The 15,782-nt window shown below is 29.5% G+C and overlaps 1 protein-coding gene across 1 annotated transcript in view; it reads right to left on the minus strand.

Moving 5' to 3' along the window:
• Window positions 1-8,663: 8,663 nt before the first annotated feature.
• The window catches only part of LOC148272181 (semaphorin-2A-like), a gene marked incomplete at its 5' end in the record, with an annotated part of 48,530 nt that continues 41,411 nt past the window's right edge, over window positions 8,664-15,782 (minus strand). Inside the window, 3 exons of the mRNA XM_088240406.1 lie at window positions 8,664-10,781; window positions 14,352-14,460; window positions 14,546-14,680. Coding sequence (XP_088096532.1) covers window positions 10,725-10,781; window positions 14,352-14,460; window positions 14,546-14,680 — 301 coding nt within the window. The remainder of the gene's footprint in view (window positions 10,782-14,351; window positions 14,461-14,545; window positions 14,681-15,782) is intronic.

Here is a 15,782-nt window from a genome sequence, read left to right on the forward strand (position 1 = left end):
TACAAAAATTTGGACAAGCTTAAAACATTGTCAATATGAATAGGTACATTATGTTTTAATAACAATTAAGAAATTACAAAAATGAAATATATACGTATATCTTTAAATAAAATAAAATTAAAAGGTTAAAACTAAAAAAAGAAATTACACAACAAGGATGTAAAAACAAAAGTAAAGAACTCTTTTGGCTTAATAGTTAAGTTAAATATAGTGTATTTAGCTACTACGAAAAGGATCTAAGTTCAATTCCACCAAAAGAAGGATGCACAAAAAAACTTTAATTGCGTATTTTTATATTTCATAAATTTACCGCTATTCCCTTCTGACTGTAATTAAATTTTCTGTTTATTTTTCAATTTTTTTATTTCAATTTCAATAAAGTATTTGTCAGATGTTGCCATTGAATTGAGAAAAATTACGCCATTAAAATGTACTGAATAAAATGGATCCAATTGCACAAAAGATTTCGCCATATGTCGCGATGTAATCCTCGCCACATCGAATTGGTAAATGAATTCGTACGTTTGATAAGCTACTTTGAGAGTTGAAGTAACATCCTACCCTATACGCGGGGTACTGATGAGAATTCGTGCAATTTTAATTTTTTTTATGGCATGCTAACCAAAATAGCGTAGCATGACATATTATGCTAAATTTTATTTAATTTGTTTGAAAAAATTTTATTCGCCCTTTTCGAATGCACTTTTTTTGCTAAACTAATATTTAATGGTCTGATAAATTTTAATTCTGAAAGTTTCGAATTTTCAAAAGGTTCTTTTAAACATACTTACATGTATTTACTATTAAAGGTGATGGTTTACTCATCCCGGGGGATAAAAAATTGAACAAAATGTACTCTTATGAAAACAAAATAACAGAAAAACACTTAACTATTTTTTTTTATAAAACTAATGTCTTCTTGTTTCTTATTTTCCTTTTTAAATTTTTGTATTAGTTAATTCTGGTAACTTTGATATAAACAAAATAATTATTATTTAAAATACAGGCTCCATCGTTGTCCACAATGGTGACACAAATTCAAAAGGTACAATTTTGAATGGTTTCTTCCAGTTATAGCTTTCATTTGCTAATGCCGCTGTTTATTACTTACCCCGGAGTTCGATATCCCACCGGTATAACCAGGGATAGTAATATATAAATCAACGAAGCCGAAATATTTGAGAATTGTTAAAATCATTCCCTCATCCCATAATCATTCCCTTTTCGCACCTTATGGTGCATAGGGCACTGCATTGGTACACCAATCGCAGCGTATCTTGATCATTTTTGTTACATGAAGGTAAAGTCATCAATCTTACGCTTCAGGTACCAGGCAGGCTAACGCGTTGAACATTACACCATTACACCACGAGGCCGAAATAAAAATCTTCTATCGTTTTACAAAAAAAAAAATAATGATGACAAGTAATTATTTTAAATATGTTTATTTATTGTGTACTACACCTACTAAATTATGGTAGTATTATTTTAAGTGATAGTTTCTGCTTTTGAATTTTTGATCGCTCAGAAAAAAAAATACATTGTCAGGCCCAAAGGGTGGGAATTTCTAAATGTCAGTCACCAAAGGCCGAATTTTCTATTTTGTTAAAATTAACATAATGCTATTAATGCTTTATTTATATTCGTATTTTTTCGCTAGTGCTATTCATATTTCATTACGATTTGACGATGCTAATGCTAATTATAATTCCATTACTAATACAAAATAAGGTAGGGTAGGCCATATGGAGGTGTAGTCTGTAGTCCCCTATTTTGTGTTTGTAGTTAGTAGGGTATAGTTGGGGTAAGAGCTCGGCACCAATTTAGTTTATAATATATACCAATGGTCTTAAATCAGACGTCGACTGCCGTGTTTACCGAGGGTGCAAAATATTTTGGGTAGGCTGAATTAAGTCCCAAAAGATCTATATTTTTGAGTTTTTTATCGCTCTAGAGTTTTGATTTGTTTTTAAAGGAGCAGTGCATTCTAAGTTCATGTAAAAAAAAAAATATATTATTATTTTAAAATATGATAATTCGTTTTCTGGGGCTCTAAATTTCCTCAATTCTGCAATTTATTTGATTTATTTAAGTATTATGAAGTTTTAAGTTAATACCGAATAAAAAAAACACTCAAATTTGGATGCTGATTAACATATTCATTATCATTAAATTGGGAATGACTACATACGTTTCCTTTTTCGATTCATTTCTTCTAGTAAAAAAATTTTTGACCTTCGTCAATAGGATCAAATTTATATAAAATCTTTTTTTTTTTAATAATTGTACAAAACACATACCCTGTAGATGAATTCTACAGGACTTGTAGATGAATTCTACAGGACCTGTAGAATTCATTTTTGATAAAATAAATAAAATAAAAATTCTGGGTGTTTTTTTTTTTTAAGTTTCACATACTTCTGAAAAACAAATGCATAACTTAAAGTTCTTTCATTAAGTGTTAAATGCTTTCCGGAACAACAAGGGCACAATGTTTATTGTGGCATTATTATTGCTCGAATTTTTAATTCCTTGAAATAATAATCCCACAACCGATATTGAAATTAAAACTTACCTACCTACTAGTTAATTTCTTTTTCAAACTATAAATGAAATTGAAATCTATTTTTAAACTTTTAATAATTTATAAAAAAGGATTCAGTGCAGAAATTTAGGTGTCCTGGAGATAATTTAATGATTTGTATACGTTTAAAAAAAAGTAATTCAGAACGATATTTTTTATTTTATTTTTTAAATATGGACTCTCCAAAAAGGTGACCTGTACAGTATATAAATAATATATGCACGTTTGATTTATTCCAGAACTTGTAATATTAGGGACGTCTGTGACACGTAATACACAAAATACATTGGCGGATCGTACAATCATTTTAAAAAGAAAAAAAAATAGTTAAAGAAACAGAAAATTTAGGATTTTTTTAACATCAGAAAGGGTAACAATATTAAGGACTGCTTCGGTTTTAAAAAATAAGTTATCATAATAAACGATGGATATATTTGATATGGCTCAGTTTTCTTCATTTTAAGCTTAATTTAAAAGTCGGTTTTATCCTACTAAAAATATTCTACTCAAAATTCATATGTAATTTACATTTATAAATTTTTTCGTCAAAACGCTGTTTTACAATGTTGGTTTGAGAACCAGGGAATAGAGTGACGACAGTAAATTTTTGTCTATGTATGAGGTACTAAATGCACCTGTATAAGGGCGCACAACACGTCATTCGATCTGTGCCTAAGTTCACCAATAAAACTCTCGTTGTGATAAAGAAGAGGTGCCTCTATACAAAAGTCGTGCCGGTTTAGAGTATAACATAATTTATATTCTGGCCAAATCTTGTACAAATATTTTGGACAGGCCTCTCCTGATTCAGAAGTTTTTCAATGCTTCTTTTAGGTGGTAGATTGTCTTACACCCAGCACCTTCATTGCCGGAACAAATATTCTAACAGACATGTTACTTTACTCTTGCTCAGCCAGTTTACTCAACAAATTTTGTGCGTGCCGGTGTTAGGTAAATTAGACCTAAATTTAAATGTCACCTTTCAGGCATTTTTTGTTGGTTCAATAATATAATTCTACCATAAAATATGTTCCGAATAATGAAGACACGTGGTAAAGTTATGGGTACATTTTTTTATGATTTAGTTAAGAGAAATGACGTATAAATTTGTTTTTCAAATAATCTATAATACACAATACTACTGGGTCTAATTGAACCCATCTCCGGTAGGTACAATTTACCTTCATGTAACAGATGAAGAGGATACATTTTATTGATCACCATTTTTTGCCTAAGAAATAAAATGGCTAGCTGATGTTGGGAAAATATTATTTATTCCTAAAAACCACTGCAAAAAGCATAATTGCAAACATAAATGTAACAGCCGTACTTATGAGTTATGAGAGACGCTTTTTTGGTTTTAATTTATGAATGTTTCTACTACACTGGGTTTGTAGTTTGTAGTGCAGATGACATCTCCGTTTTCGGGATTTGATTTAGCACTCCCTTTTTATGAATAAACTCTCTACCCACTTGTATGTTATTAAATCTGAAGTCCCGATTTAAAGTGGGGGAGGGGGGAAGTGTTGGGTCATTGCCTTGCAAAAACTTTTAACGGTTTTTCACAACAACAAAAAAAGATATGTTTTACCTAAAACCAGAGACCTGGGTCCCGATAACACTGGAAAGTAAAAAAAGAGATGTATCTAAGAATACAAGGAATACAAAACCACATTTTTATTATATCGCCTAGTTACGGGTGCGAATAAATCTCGGCCTCGTAGTGTCAGTCAGCGCGTTAACCTGCCGTGCAAAAGGTCTCGGGTTTGGTTCCCGACATGGTTGTTGTGAAATATTGATTTAAAACGGTGTTTTTACGCCAGAACAGTAAATAGTCCCTGGACTGGCACCCGGAGCGGAAAGGGAATGATGATGACTATGATATGTGTTTTTGATTAATGAATGAATTTTTACAACAACCAAATTTCAATTTTTTTCATTTATATTATTGATTTTGTTAGTGTTTACATGTAATATTAATGAAAAATAAGTAGTGTCTTTTTTGTATTAGAATATTTCTATATACTATGTTTTATTTTTTATTGTTAGTAAACCATATAAGTAAATAAACCTTAAATTTTTTTTTTATTTAAATGAACAACCAAGTTAAAGTATTAAGCAAAATAAAATATGCAATTCGTAATTGGTTTGTTAAATTTTTTTCCCACGCTTTTTTGTGATTGAGTTTTTTTGTTTTAAATATCAATTTATCAAATCAACGATGAAATTCAAATCCCTGTTATTTTAATGAAAGTTCAAACGTATACAAAACATGTTATTTTTCAATAATTTCTAACTAAAATGTGGGTTTGTTATAAATTTACTTCATAAGGTATCTTAATTGAATCAACTACGATTTCAATTAAAATTAAAAATTTAATTAAAATTCACTCCAGTGAAACAAATTGAGCTTTTGGAAAAATAAGTTGAATTTTATCACTTAAATTAAATTAATGAAAAAAAACAGGTTGTTTTTTGGATTTAGTTGGATGGAAGTGGGAGGGTGGTAGTCATGTTAAATTTATTTTTTTATTAATTTTTCCACAGCATTGATTACATTTACATTTATTGAGACACCGGTCCTAACTCCACTGAATTTAGTTTAAACAAATTAAAAAATACTTTTTTTGATGTTTCTTTTTCAATTATTCCAATGCCAATTTAATAAATATTTATCTGTCAATTGTTTCATAGTAGAAAATTTCAATTGTTGTCAAAGTGGAGTACTTAGAGAACAAAATATAAAAAAATGAGAAAAATACCTGAGGCACACAGTTGTTCAGTGAAAAAATGACGCAGTTTAACTCGTACATTTTTAGAGAATAGGGAAGTCTCGCGGTCTGTTTATCCTTTAAATAATTTCGTATTTCCGTATATTCTCCATGGATTATGACACTAGGTCGATGAAATTGTACAATTGTAGATATCCACCGTTGGCCGAGTCCCAATAGTTTTCTTAATTCGTATAAATTGTCCTTCAAAGAAGCTAGAACCATCTAGAACCCATTAAAAGCGCCTAGTTTTATCTACCGTTTTCGGATGTACGAACGGTATGAAAATATGATAACTATTTTCAAAAAAAGCAAAACATTCTGTTACAAAAAAAATAACTTTCTGATACTCTTCTTTCATTTTTAAAAAAATAAATTCAGTTTAAGGTTGCGGAAAACGGGAATGCGAAACCTCTTTTTTTCAGTTTCTCTAAATGGCACGCAATTATGTTCATCTTTGAAAATAATTTTGTACCTAACTTAGGTTGAGATGGCCGAGATGCCACACAATTATTTTCGTGTCTGAAAATAATTGTGTACCTACCTATTTTCGATGGCCTAGATGGCACATAACTATTTTCATCTGTATAATAATAATTGTTCACCTACCTAAGATGGCACACGATTATTTTCATCTTTGAAAAAAGCATCAGCATAAATTAACCATATTCCCTTTTGATAGGGTGACCGCATGATATGCATGAATAATGCAAATCTCCCGCAACTAATATGATCCCGATGAGATCCAAAAAATAAAGTGCGTTCTTATATTTCTAATACTTCAAGGGGGATTTCAAAATTTATGAAATTTATGTTTATTTTAATTTATGAAAATGCGCTGTTTCTACTTTGAAATAAATTCATCATCCCCTTATCCGCACCCGATGGTCCACTATGCATGGATAATAACTACTCCAAATGCAGTGTAACTTGATCATCTGTCTCGCTCCTTATATTTAAATTAGTAGTAATTATTATTATACAACTATGTAGTGTAATAATATGTTTTCATGTAAAGGATCTTTACTGACAAGCCACATTAATTGGCTTTGTGAGTCCTGTAAAAAAATCATTTAAAAAATGTTTAAAAAAAAAAAAAAATGTAATATTGTATGTAAATAATAAATAAATAAAAACAAATAAAAATAAATAAAAAATAAGTATTGTAGGCCGATCAGAAAGAGGCGAATTTGACTCGATTTACTCTTTCAGGATTTTAATCTACACGAAAACGTGAAAAAATATCTAAAATGTCTGGCATTAAAGGCACTCCGATCTCTTGCACGCTTTTACGCTGTTGAATGTAGTGCCTGCTACTCCTAACTGCGCTACCAGCTCTTTTTGAAAGCTTCCATTTTCTGTAACATATACTTCCAGGTGAAACTCTCGACCCTTTTGATGATTTGGTTTGACAGAGTCATGGGATTTCGAGCATCAAGGCACGAAGTATGGGTTTTTGCAATATTGATTTATAAACCTATGCAAACGGAGTACCTATTAAGCGTTTCTACAGTAACCTGAAGACCTCCGACAAAATCGTCAGCTATAACCGCATCACCGGCATACTTTAGATCACAGAATTTCTGGAAAAGGGAGATAGATATTCCTCGATCTAGTGGAATTGACTTTCTAAGGATGAAGTCCATAAAGATTATAAAAAGGAACGGTGCAAGGACGCAACCTTGGCGATCTCCGGTGGTGACCTCAAACCAATATGTGACAACATCGTTAATTCTGATTTGGCATTCGCTAATAGAGTGAAGGGCTTTCGATACTTTGCGATACATTATACCTTATACACTTAGATTATTAAAAATAAAGATAACGCAGTTGATTAAGAATCTAGCCAGAACACCCGAGTTGAGAGGTGAAAAGGACATTAAAAAACGAAGAAGATCAGGAATCATTAATTATTCATTTGTTGGCGTTATTGCAATGTCTTGATTTTAAATGTCGTGGGTACTATATAAACTGTCTTGGGCTAAGACCACAGAGGTTAACAATTAACATCTCGTATGTCAGAGTACCTTTATCCGCACCGATAAAGAATACAGTTTTGTGTGTGAATAAGAATCAAAACCCTGGACGAGTGTTTTTGCAGACTTGATGCCTGCTTTAAGGTAAAAAAACCTGAAAAAGGAAAAAGAGTAGGTAAGCCCCCCTAGCAGTGTAGTAGTTGGTGCATTAAACTGCAATATTATCTTATTGTTCCTGGACCGAAGCGTGAAACTAATTACCTTGTACCATTTATCTGTATTAAAAATGATCCATATATGATTTAATTGGAATTCCAATGCATTGCCCTATGTACTACCGGGCGTAAATAGGGAGGTGATGATATCAGAGTTTGATTATATGCAATAAAATTATATTACGCCAAATAAAATGTTGCTGTAATAGATGTGTGATATATGTTCACTTATTTGAAATACCAATCTGAGACAGGTATAATTGATAAGATTAAAAAAGGGTCACTGAGATGGTTTGGTCATGAAGAACGAATGTATGACAAAATAATGGTAGATCCTTTCTTATATTTAAAAATGAATTAAATTAAATTATACCACCTCTGTAAATATGGAGTGATTGCTGATTTGTCTCCCGTAGTCACTCATTGTGCGGCGTGACCCTAGACACACGCTTTCTTGACCCCGCAGTTGCGCGCTGGAGCTAAAGTTGATCGACGCGACGCCGACGTGTGGCACACGGCAAAAATTCGTCTGTACCTACGCTTTGACCGTTATAAAGTGCAAGTCCAATTTTACAGACCAGTTTTTGTGATTGTTTAGTAAACCTCACTGTTAACGCGAACAATGTAACTTCTTTTAAAATTCTTTCTTCATAATTAAATCCTTAACAAATATGTGAATAGGATGAATTACGAAAAAACCACCCTATCTTAACTTTTATGTTGTATTTTTCGATTTTTGTAATAAAATATTTAAAAAAAAAATTACAAAAAAACACAAATATCAAAATAGTAAAACGAACTCACTCCCTAAACAGAAAAGTCTTGTTCCATTACAGAGAGGTAGAAACATTTGATATATAATGAAAAATATAGGTATAGGTGTACCAAATAAAATGTAAAACTTCTTCTCAATAAATAAAAAAATAATCAAATGATCATGTTGGTAGTTTTAGTTTGGTGTTTTTTACATATGTAATTTCTTCGTCTTCAGTGAGGTGTTTATCTAAATAACATCTTTTGGGTTGGGGCTTAAAGTACCTACGGGACTTTTTATCATTTTTTCGATTCTTATAATTTTTATTCGGATTACTTTTCGTAAGGAAATTAAACACATGGATTTAATTTTAATAAATTTATTGGTTCAATTTCAACATAAAAATGTTTATAAAAGAACAAAGCAAATCCCATTTCACATATTTAGCACCCTATTCATCGAAAATGTGAAAAAGCCAAAATTATAATTCGAAATACATAATTATAAATAATGGCCAGTGGCGCACCCAGCGCCAGAAAAATCATTATTTTTATTCAACAAATTTCTTCATACATATTTCTATAATGTATTTAATATCGCTAAATATATAAACAATTAAATGTATATAACCCCTTCGACGTGGCAATTAAAAATAGCTGTACAGATTTCTACATTTTTCTTAGTACTTTTAGGTTTTTTCATTACTTATTACTTAACATGATTTCAAGTACTTATCTAATCATTATTGCGCAAGGAATTCATTTTACAAATGCTTTCATTATTTATATTAAACATGTTTTATAAGTATTAAAATATTTTGTTTTTTAACTTTATTTAGAAATACATACTCACACAATATCAAATATGTTTTGAAATATAATGCGCAATCCATTATACTGAGAAAAAGGAAAACTGGGCATTACAATTTGAATTATTTTATAAAATCTGATTCAAAATTTATGGTAGGAAGAAATGAGTTAATTTAAAAATTATTTAATATTTTATCAATTTAATAAGCAAGTAAAACAGATTATTTACAACCTATTATTTATCTTAAGTTAAAATCTAATTTTATTATTAAATTTAAGTAGATCACATTTTCAGTATTTTTTTAATACTCGTAATTCAGAATATTTCATAAAAATGAAATTATTCAAAATAATAAGTGAAAACATTTTTCAAAGTAAAACAATACCAACGTTTGTGAGAATAAATGAATTTGACACCGTAAACATTCTTAATTGTCAAAAATTTCACTTCAAATGGAGGTCGTTCAATAGACATTAAGTTTTTTATAAAAATAAGTACACTAAAATACTGTTTATTTTAATAACTGGACTGATTTTGTTTGAAGAGATCAAAATATTTTACCCAAATAATATTTTACGACTTTATACTTATAAGATGACTCTTCATCTTTTTACTACCTAGAAGTAATAAGCTTCTTTTATCATATACTTTTGCAAAATTACTTAATAATTTGACATTAAACTGCTGTTTACATATTGATAAAATACCTCAATGCAGCTTATACATATCAAAAAATTAAAAATGATACATGGACAATGATTGTTTTATGCAAAACTCTTTTTGGCTTATGTGTAAATTTTCTAAGCGAGAAAATGAATGATTTTTTACAAGTGATATTACACTAAATATGATGCACTTCATTTCTATATCTTATTATAAGAATTAAAAATTAATTTATTCATAGCATTGGTTCATATATTTTTCATGAATTGTAAGAACATAATATAATCTTAATTACAAGAAACTTTAAAACAGTCTTATTGGAATACAAATTAAATTGAAAATAAACTCTTTTAATTATTAATAAAATTGAAGTTGAACAATACACAATTCATAAGTCGATTCCTGAAAAAAAAACTAATTCGCGATATCAATTGTTAAAAACCTAAAACTGATTTTATTATAATATATCTTTCATCTTATTTATACGACAGAGGATTTTAATTTTATACGATAACTGGATATGTGCACTCCTCGACAAAGACCGATTGATAAAATTAAAGATAATTGTCTTTTATGAAAATAAAACATTAAAATCACATTTGTTCACGATAACACTGTTCACATTGTTTCATTCGTTGAAATATTTTTTTCATAATTTAAAAAGGATTTTCGAATGCACCCCCGGTACTATAGTTCACCCACTTTTTTGTGGCAAGTAATATTCAATATATACTATTTTTTTTCGTGGCACATAATTTTTAAAGTATGTTTCGGCAAACGGTTAAAAAATGTTTTTTTATTGCCCTTTTTTTAAAGTTTATTCATTCACTGGATTATTTCGAAGGTTTATTGTTCACTTATAACTTCGAAGGTCCTCAGCACAAAGGGAATTGGAATACAGCTAACGGGGATCACGGACACAAAGAGCAGATAGAAGAACTGCAGCAGCTATCACACTATTTCATTCGGGTGTGTATTCTGATTCGACTCGTTCTGTCTTGCGCATTGCTGAAAAAAACAAATATATATAACTAAATACATACAATAACATCATCAGGAGCGTGCGGAGGGGTTTTGGATTGGGGAAACAGTTAATATATGGGTAATTTGTACATAACATTTGGACTAGAGAGAGATAATTATTCTTATGCTGAAATAGAGTCAATGTTAAATATTTCTAGTCTACAAAAACGTAGAACTAATATTGACTCCATATATATGTTCGGCATACTAAATGGTATAATCGATGTTCCATCATTACTGGGACAAGTAAAATTCAATATTCCGACTCGTAGATTGAGAAACAATAAAGTACTGTTCATTGATCAGCATAGAACAAAGTATGGCCCAAATTCTCCAATGACCCGCCTTTGTCGTATTGTTAACTCAAGACAGGATCTGGACTTTTTTGGTTTAAGTTTACAACGATTTAAACGAGCACTAAATAAATAGTCTAGATCTTGTCTCGATGTCCCTTATGTTTGTCAATGCTTCTTTCTTTTTTCTTTAAATGTTTTAAACTACTCTTTTATTGTAATATTTAAACCTTATAAATTGTATACATGGACAATGTCCGTTAATAAATAAATAAATAAATAAATAAATAAATAAATAAATAAATAAATAAATAAATAAATAAATAAATAAATAAATAAATAAATAAATAAATAAATAAATAAATAAATAAATAAATAAATAAATAAATAAATAAATAAATAAATAAATAAATAAATATATAAATAAAAAAATTTAAAAAAAAATAAATAAATAATATACACTACCCTTAAGAAATTAAAGTCAAACATAGTACTATATCGTCGTTGCACATCAAATAAAAGCCATGTGACTCGGAGCACATTCTGAAAAAATCATCAAAATGCGACTTTTTGGCATAAAATAATTAATATTTTTTAAAAATAAATTACTCTTTTGAAAAACATTATATTTTTCCTACTTCGTCTATACACAGAAGTGTTATTTTCAGTTTATTTTTTTTATAAATCTTAAATAAAAGGAAATTTAAGTTTTTTATTTTATTTTTTATATTAAGCCACACGTGTTAGTATTGTATGTTTTTGTAAAAGGCAGATTTGCCGTTTATGTTAATAAAAGAAAAATAAAATAAATAAAATAATATTAATAAACATTTTTCGGTTAAATTTAGGAGAAGCAATGGTTCCATGCGTTCTATGAACGGACCGCGCATGAACAACATATTATGGCGTATGCCATATTCAACTTCAAAGTATACCTATTTTATTTTGAAATTGTAAATATATTCATATACCAATATACAGGTGTACAAACTTCACTCATACTGCTGAAAAACTGTTTTAAGAAAAAACCTTTAAGGGCGACAAATCATCATTATTTTTGCTGTTCTTTTACAAAGCGGTATATCATAAAACAAACAAGGTGGCTATTATAACGGTCCCGAAGCTGTTGAGAACGCTTTTACGTAATACGTTCTCGATGGCCGCAAGAGCGTTAAAAATAGCAGTCCAGGCAATAATATTACTAAGCTACCCCAAATATTTTTATCTCTAATTTGATTCTGAACTTATGATAGTAAACAAACAATACATCAAACAGTATAAATAATAATAATGATTATGGATAACTTATATAGCGCCATTTTCGTAATATACTACCTCAAGGGCGCTTTACAAAGTGATTATATAAAGATATAAATTTAATTTTAACTTTTTAATTTAAGAAAATAATGTACTTTTTCATATTACTTTTCCACCACATGCTAAGAATTTATTCAAATGATTATTAATAAAAGACAAGTATACTAAATATATTTTGTAAAATACACCGCACCGCGTAGTTAAAAACATTTTTTTTTGTATTATGCACCAATTAACCGGTGTTTTCTGATTAAATGCTACCTCTCTAATTAAAAAGCAAATTAAATATTTTATTATGTAAATATTTATTTTGTTCTAATTCAGCCGCATTTAATTTGTGGTTATTTGATTTAGTCTCCCTAATATGACTTTCAAAGTCAGACCACTAGAGTAAAGGTTAAGTTTAAACTTAGTTTCATACAGAATTTCAATTGGAATTTGATAAAATAGATAATCCAAACTACTCTTAATAATAAATTGCCAAATAATTATTATTCTGATAATATTAGGAAGACAAAGAAGTTATACAATGATTAAATCACAATTAATTATAATATTCGCCATTGAAAATTAATTATCTTATTTTATCAAAGAATTAAAAATATAAAATTATGCAGATTATTTTTTTTTTTTTTTTGTTTTTTATTTATTCATTTTTTTCCATATGGTAAACAATGATTAATAATAAAAATAATGTGACCTCACTGAGGTGGGGTTACCCGTGCCGAGGACACTTAACAATATACTTTAAAAAAATAATTTACAAATGAGAATATACAAAGAAGACTAAAAATATACAGATAAAATTAACAAAATTTATACATTACGTATTTATGTTTATATTTCATTTATGTTTATATACCTATATTACTTATATTAAAAAGCGAACAAATTTATTTGTATGATTAATTTATTTTTTATTGTATAAATATTTATGGCTGCATGAAAAAAAACTGGGGTCTGTATTTTTTTTTGAACGTTTGGTTAATAAATAATAAAAATAATAATAATAAATATAAAAACTTTATCATCTACTTTAGTTATATTACACTTTCTATATATTAAACTTAACATCATCGTCAGTCCCTTTCCGCACCTTATGGTGCATAGGACACTGCATTGGTACACAAATCGAAGCGAATCTTGATCACTTTTGTTACATAAAAATAAAATGATCAGTCTTACGCTTCAGGTACCAGTCCAGGGACTATGAAATGTTCTAGTGTAAAAACATCCATTTAAATAAATATTTCATATCAACCATGTCGGGAATCGAACCCAAGACCTCTTGCGCGGTAGGCAAACGCACTGACCATTATACCACGATTATAACAGCCGAGCTAAATAAATAATAATATTCTTAAATAATACACCTGATGTTAATCAATAACCCAATTAGAGGTTTGTGTGACTTGACACATTAGCTTAACACCATTTATATATTCTTCATCAATAATAAAGAAATATCAGTTTTTTTTAAACACTTTTAAAGTAACAAAGGTCTAAAAAATACTGTCCAGTAAAAATATGTTTTTGCTAATTATTAGTAGCATAAAAAATAAATTTTAAGTTGTAATTTTGAATTCCCGCAAAAACGGCCATTCCTTCGCCCACGCCCCTAATACGTCACGATTCATGTTTATTTGTCCCTAGCCATTGAATTTTGTTAAGAACATGATAATGTGATAACGAATCTTAATGTCACAATAACCAAGGCTAAACAAGTCGCGTTTTTCTACGAACGTATTTTTATTGAATGTCTTTTTTACATTTATGAATGAAAACATTTTTCCTCAATATCCATATTGATTTCGAAAATACTATAAATTATTCTCAATACATTTCAATCGGTATTCGTAGTATTTGATATTTCCCTATTATTAAGAAAATTAAATTGAAATACATAATTATGAAAATAATTATTTCTTTTGCAAATATAACTTACGTCTTGTTTTCTTTCCCAACTCTTCATGGCGGATTTATATTTCTCAAACTCGTGGCACCAATTTGAGTAAATCTTTTGATATTCATTGCTCTTCTCAGGCGGTGAGCACCTACAACAAAACATATATTGAGAAAAGAATAAAATGGAGAATGGACTGGTTTTAAAGTGAGTTACATTTAGCTGAGAAAACGAACCTGTGAGAGTCCACAGTGATGTTGTAGGAACAGAGAAGGGATCCCCCCAACCAACAGTCGTATCTTCCAGCGTCAGCTTCTGAGGCAGCAATGATCAGCAATCCGTGTTCTGAAGTCTCAATGTATTTTTCCGGCCTGAAAAAAAAACAATAGTTAATTATAATAAACCGAAACATAATCGGATGAATACAGAACTGACACTTCTTCATCTTCTTGCGGTGCCTTATCAGGTTCTCCCGACGTTGGCGATCACTACAGCGAAAGCATATCGGTCCTGCGCTACTCCGAGGCCAGGACAACTGCTTATTGGATGTACTCGCCATAGTGATTCCTGAGAAAAGATGACCGGAGTGGTTTCCCGTTGTCTTTTCTGATATATTTTTCTGTTCTTTCTCATTTCCTTAGCTGGTTGTTTCTGATTTGGGGGCGCCAGAAACTCGCCTTTCATCCTCTCATTATATCTGCTGTGATCGCACGTTATGAGTGTGATTCCATTTCCAGGGGTTCGTGACGCAGACGCTAACGAGTTGGACTAGTCAGTAGTGTTGCCGGTGGAATGCAACTGGGCATCCGCAGCATTTTATAGAATCACACCCTCCAGCAAGATGTGACTCACTGCGACCCTACTGACGGTTCGAAACCCCTAAAACTTCTTATAACAAAATGGTGGAAAAACTATAATCAACAAAGACGTAGATAAAATTACGTTGTTGAAATATATTTTTTTAAGTATACATTTTTTTTCCTTTTATTCAGGAAGTAAACATTATAATTACATAATTTTATAGTAAACAAAACTAGACTTGACTTTTATGGTAAAGTTTCCATATTATTTTACACGCTAAGGTTGTAAATTAACTGTTTTTATTTTTTCCAGTGGGTTCAATAATATTTTAAGGGAAAAAAACATAGCTAAAAGTAGTTTAAAAAGTAAAAAAGTTATCTTAAAAATATTGAGTCAGTAATAACGTGAGTGGAAATATTATTAAAATGAAACAAAACTAACTAAAAGTAACTAGAAAGTAAGAATTTTTATAAATAAGAATAAATAAATGCTTAAATGCAAAAGAAAAAACACACAAGAAGCAACTATAAAATAAATAAAAGACGATTAATTCAATGAATTAAAAAAAAAAAAAACATATTACGGTGAAAAAAACAATATTTTATTTTTGAAAGTAGTTCTAATTATTATTACTATTTTTACATTTTTGAATATATGTATGTTTACATCTAT

This window comes from Micrasema longulum, unplaced genomic scaffold, assembly GCF_059751315.1.
Source record: "Micrasema longulum isolate JH-2025_06_02 unplaced genomic scaffold, ASM5975131v1 h1tg002447l, whole genome shotgun sequence".
In the NCBI taxonomy this organism is placed as follows: Eukaryota; Metazoa; Arthropoda; class Insecta; order Trichoptera; family Brachycentridae; genus Micrasema; species Micrasema longulum.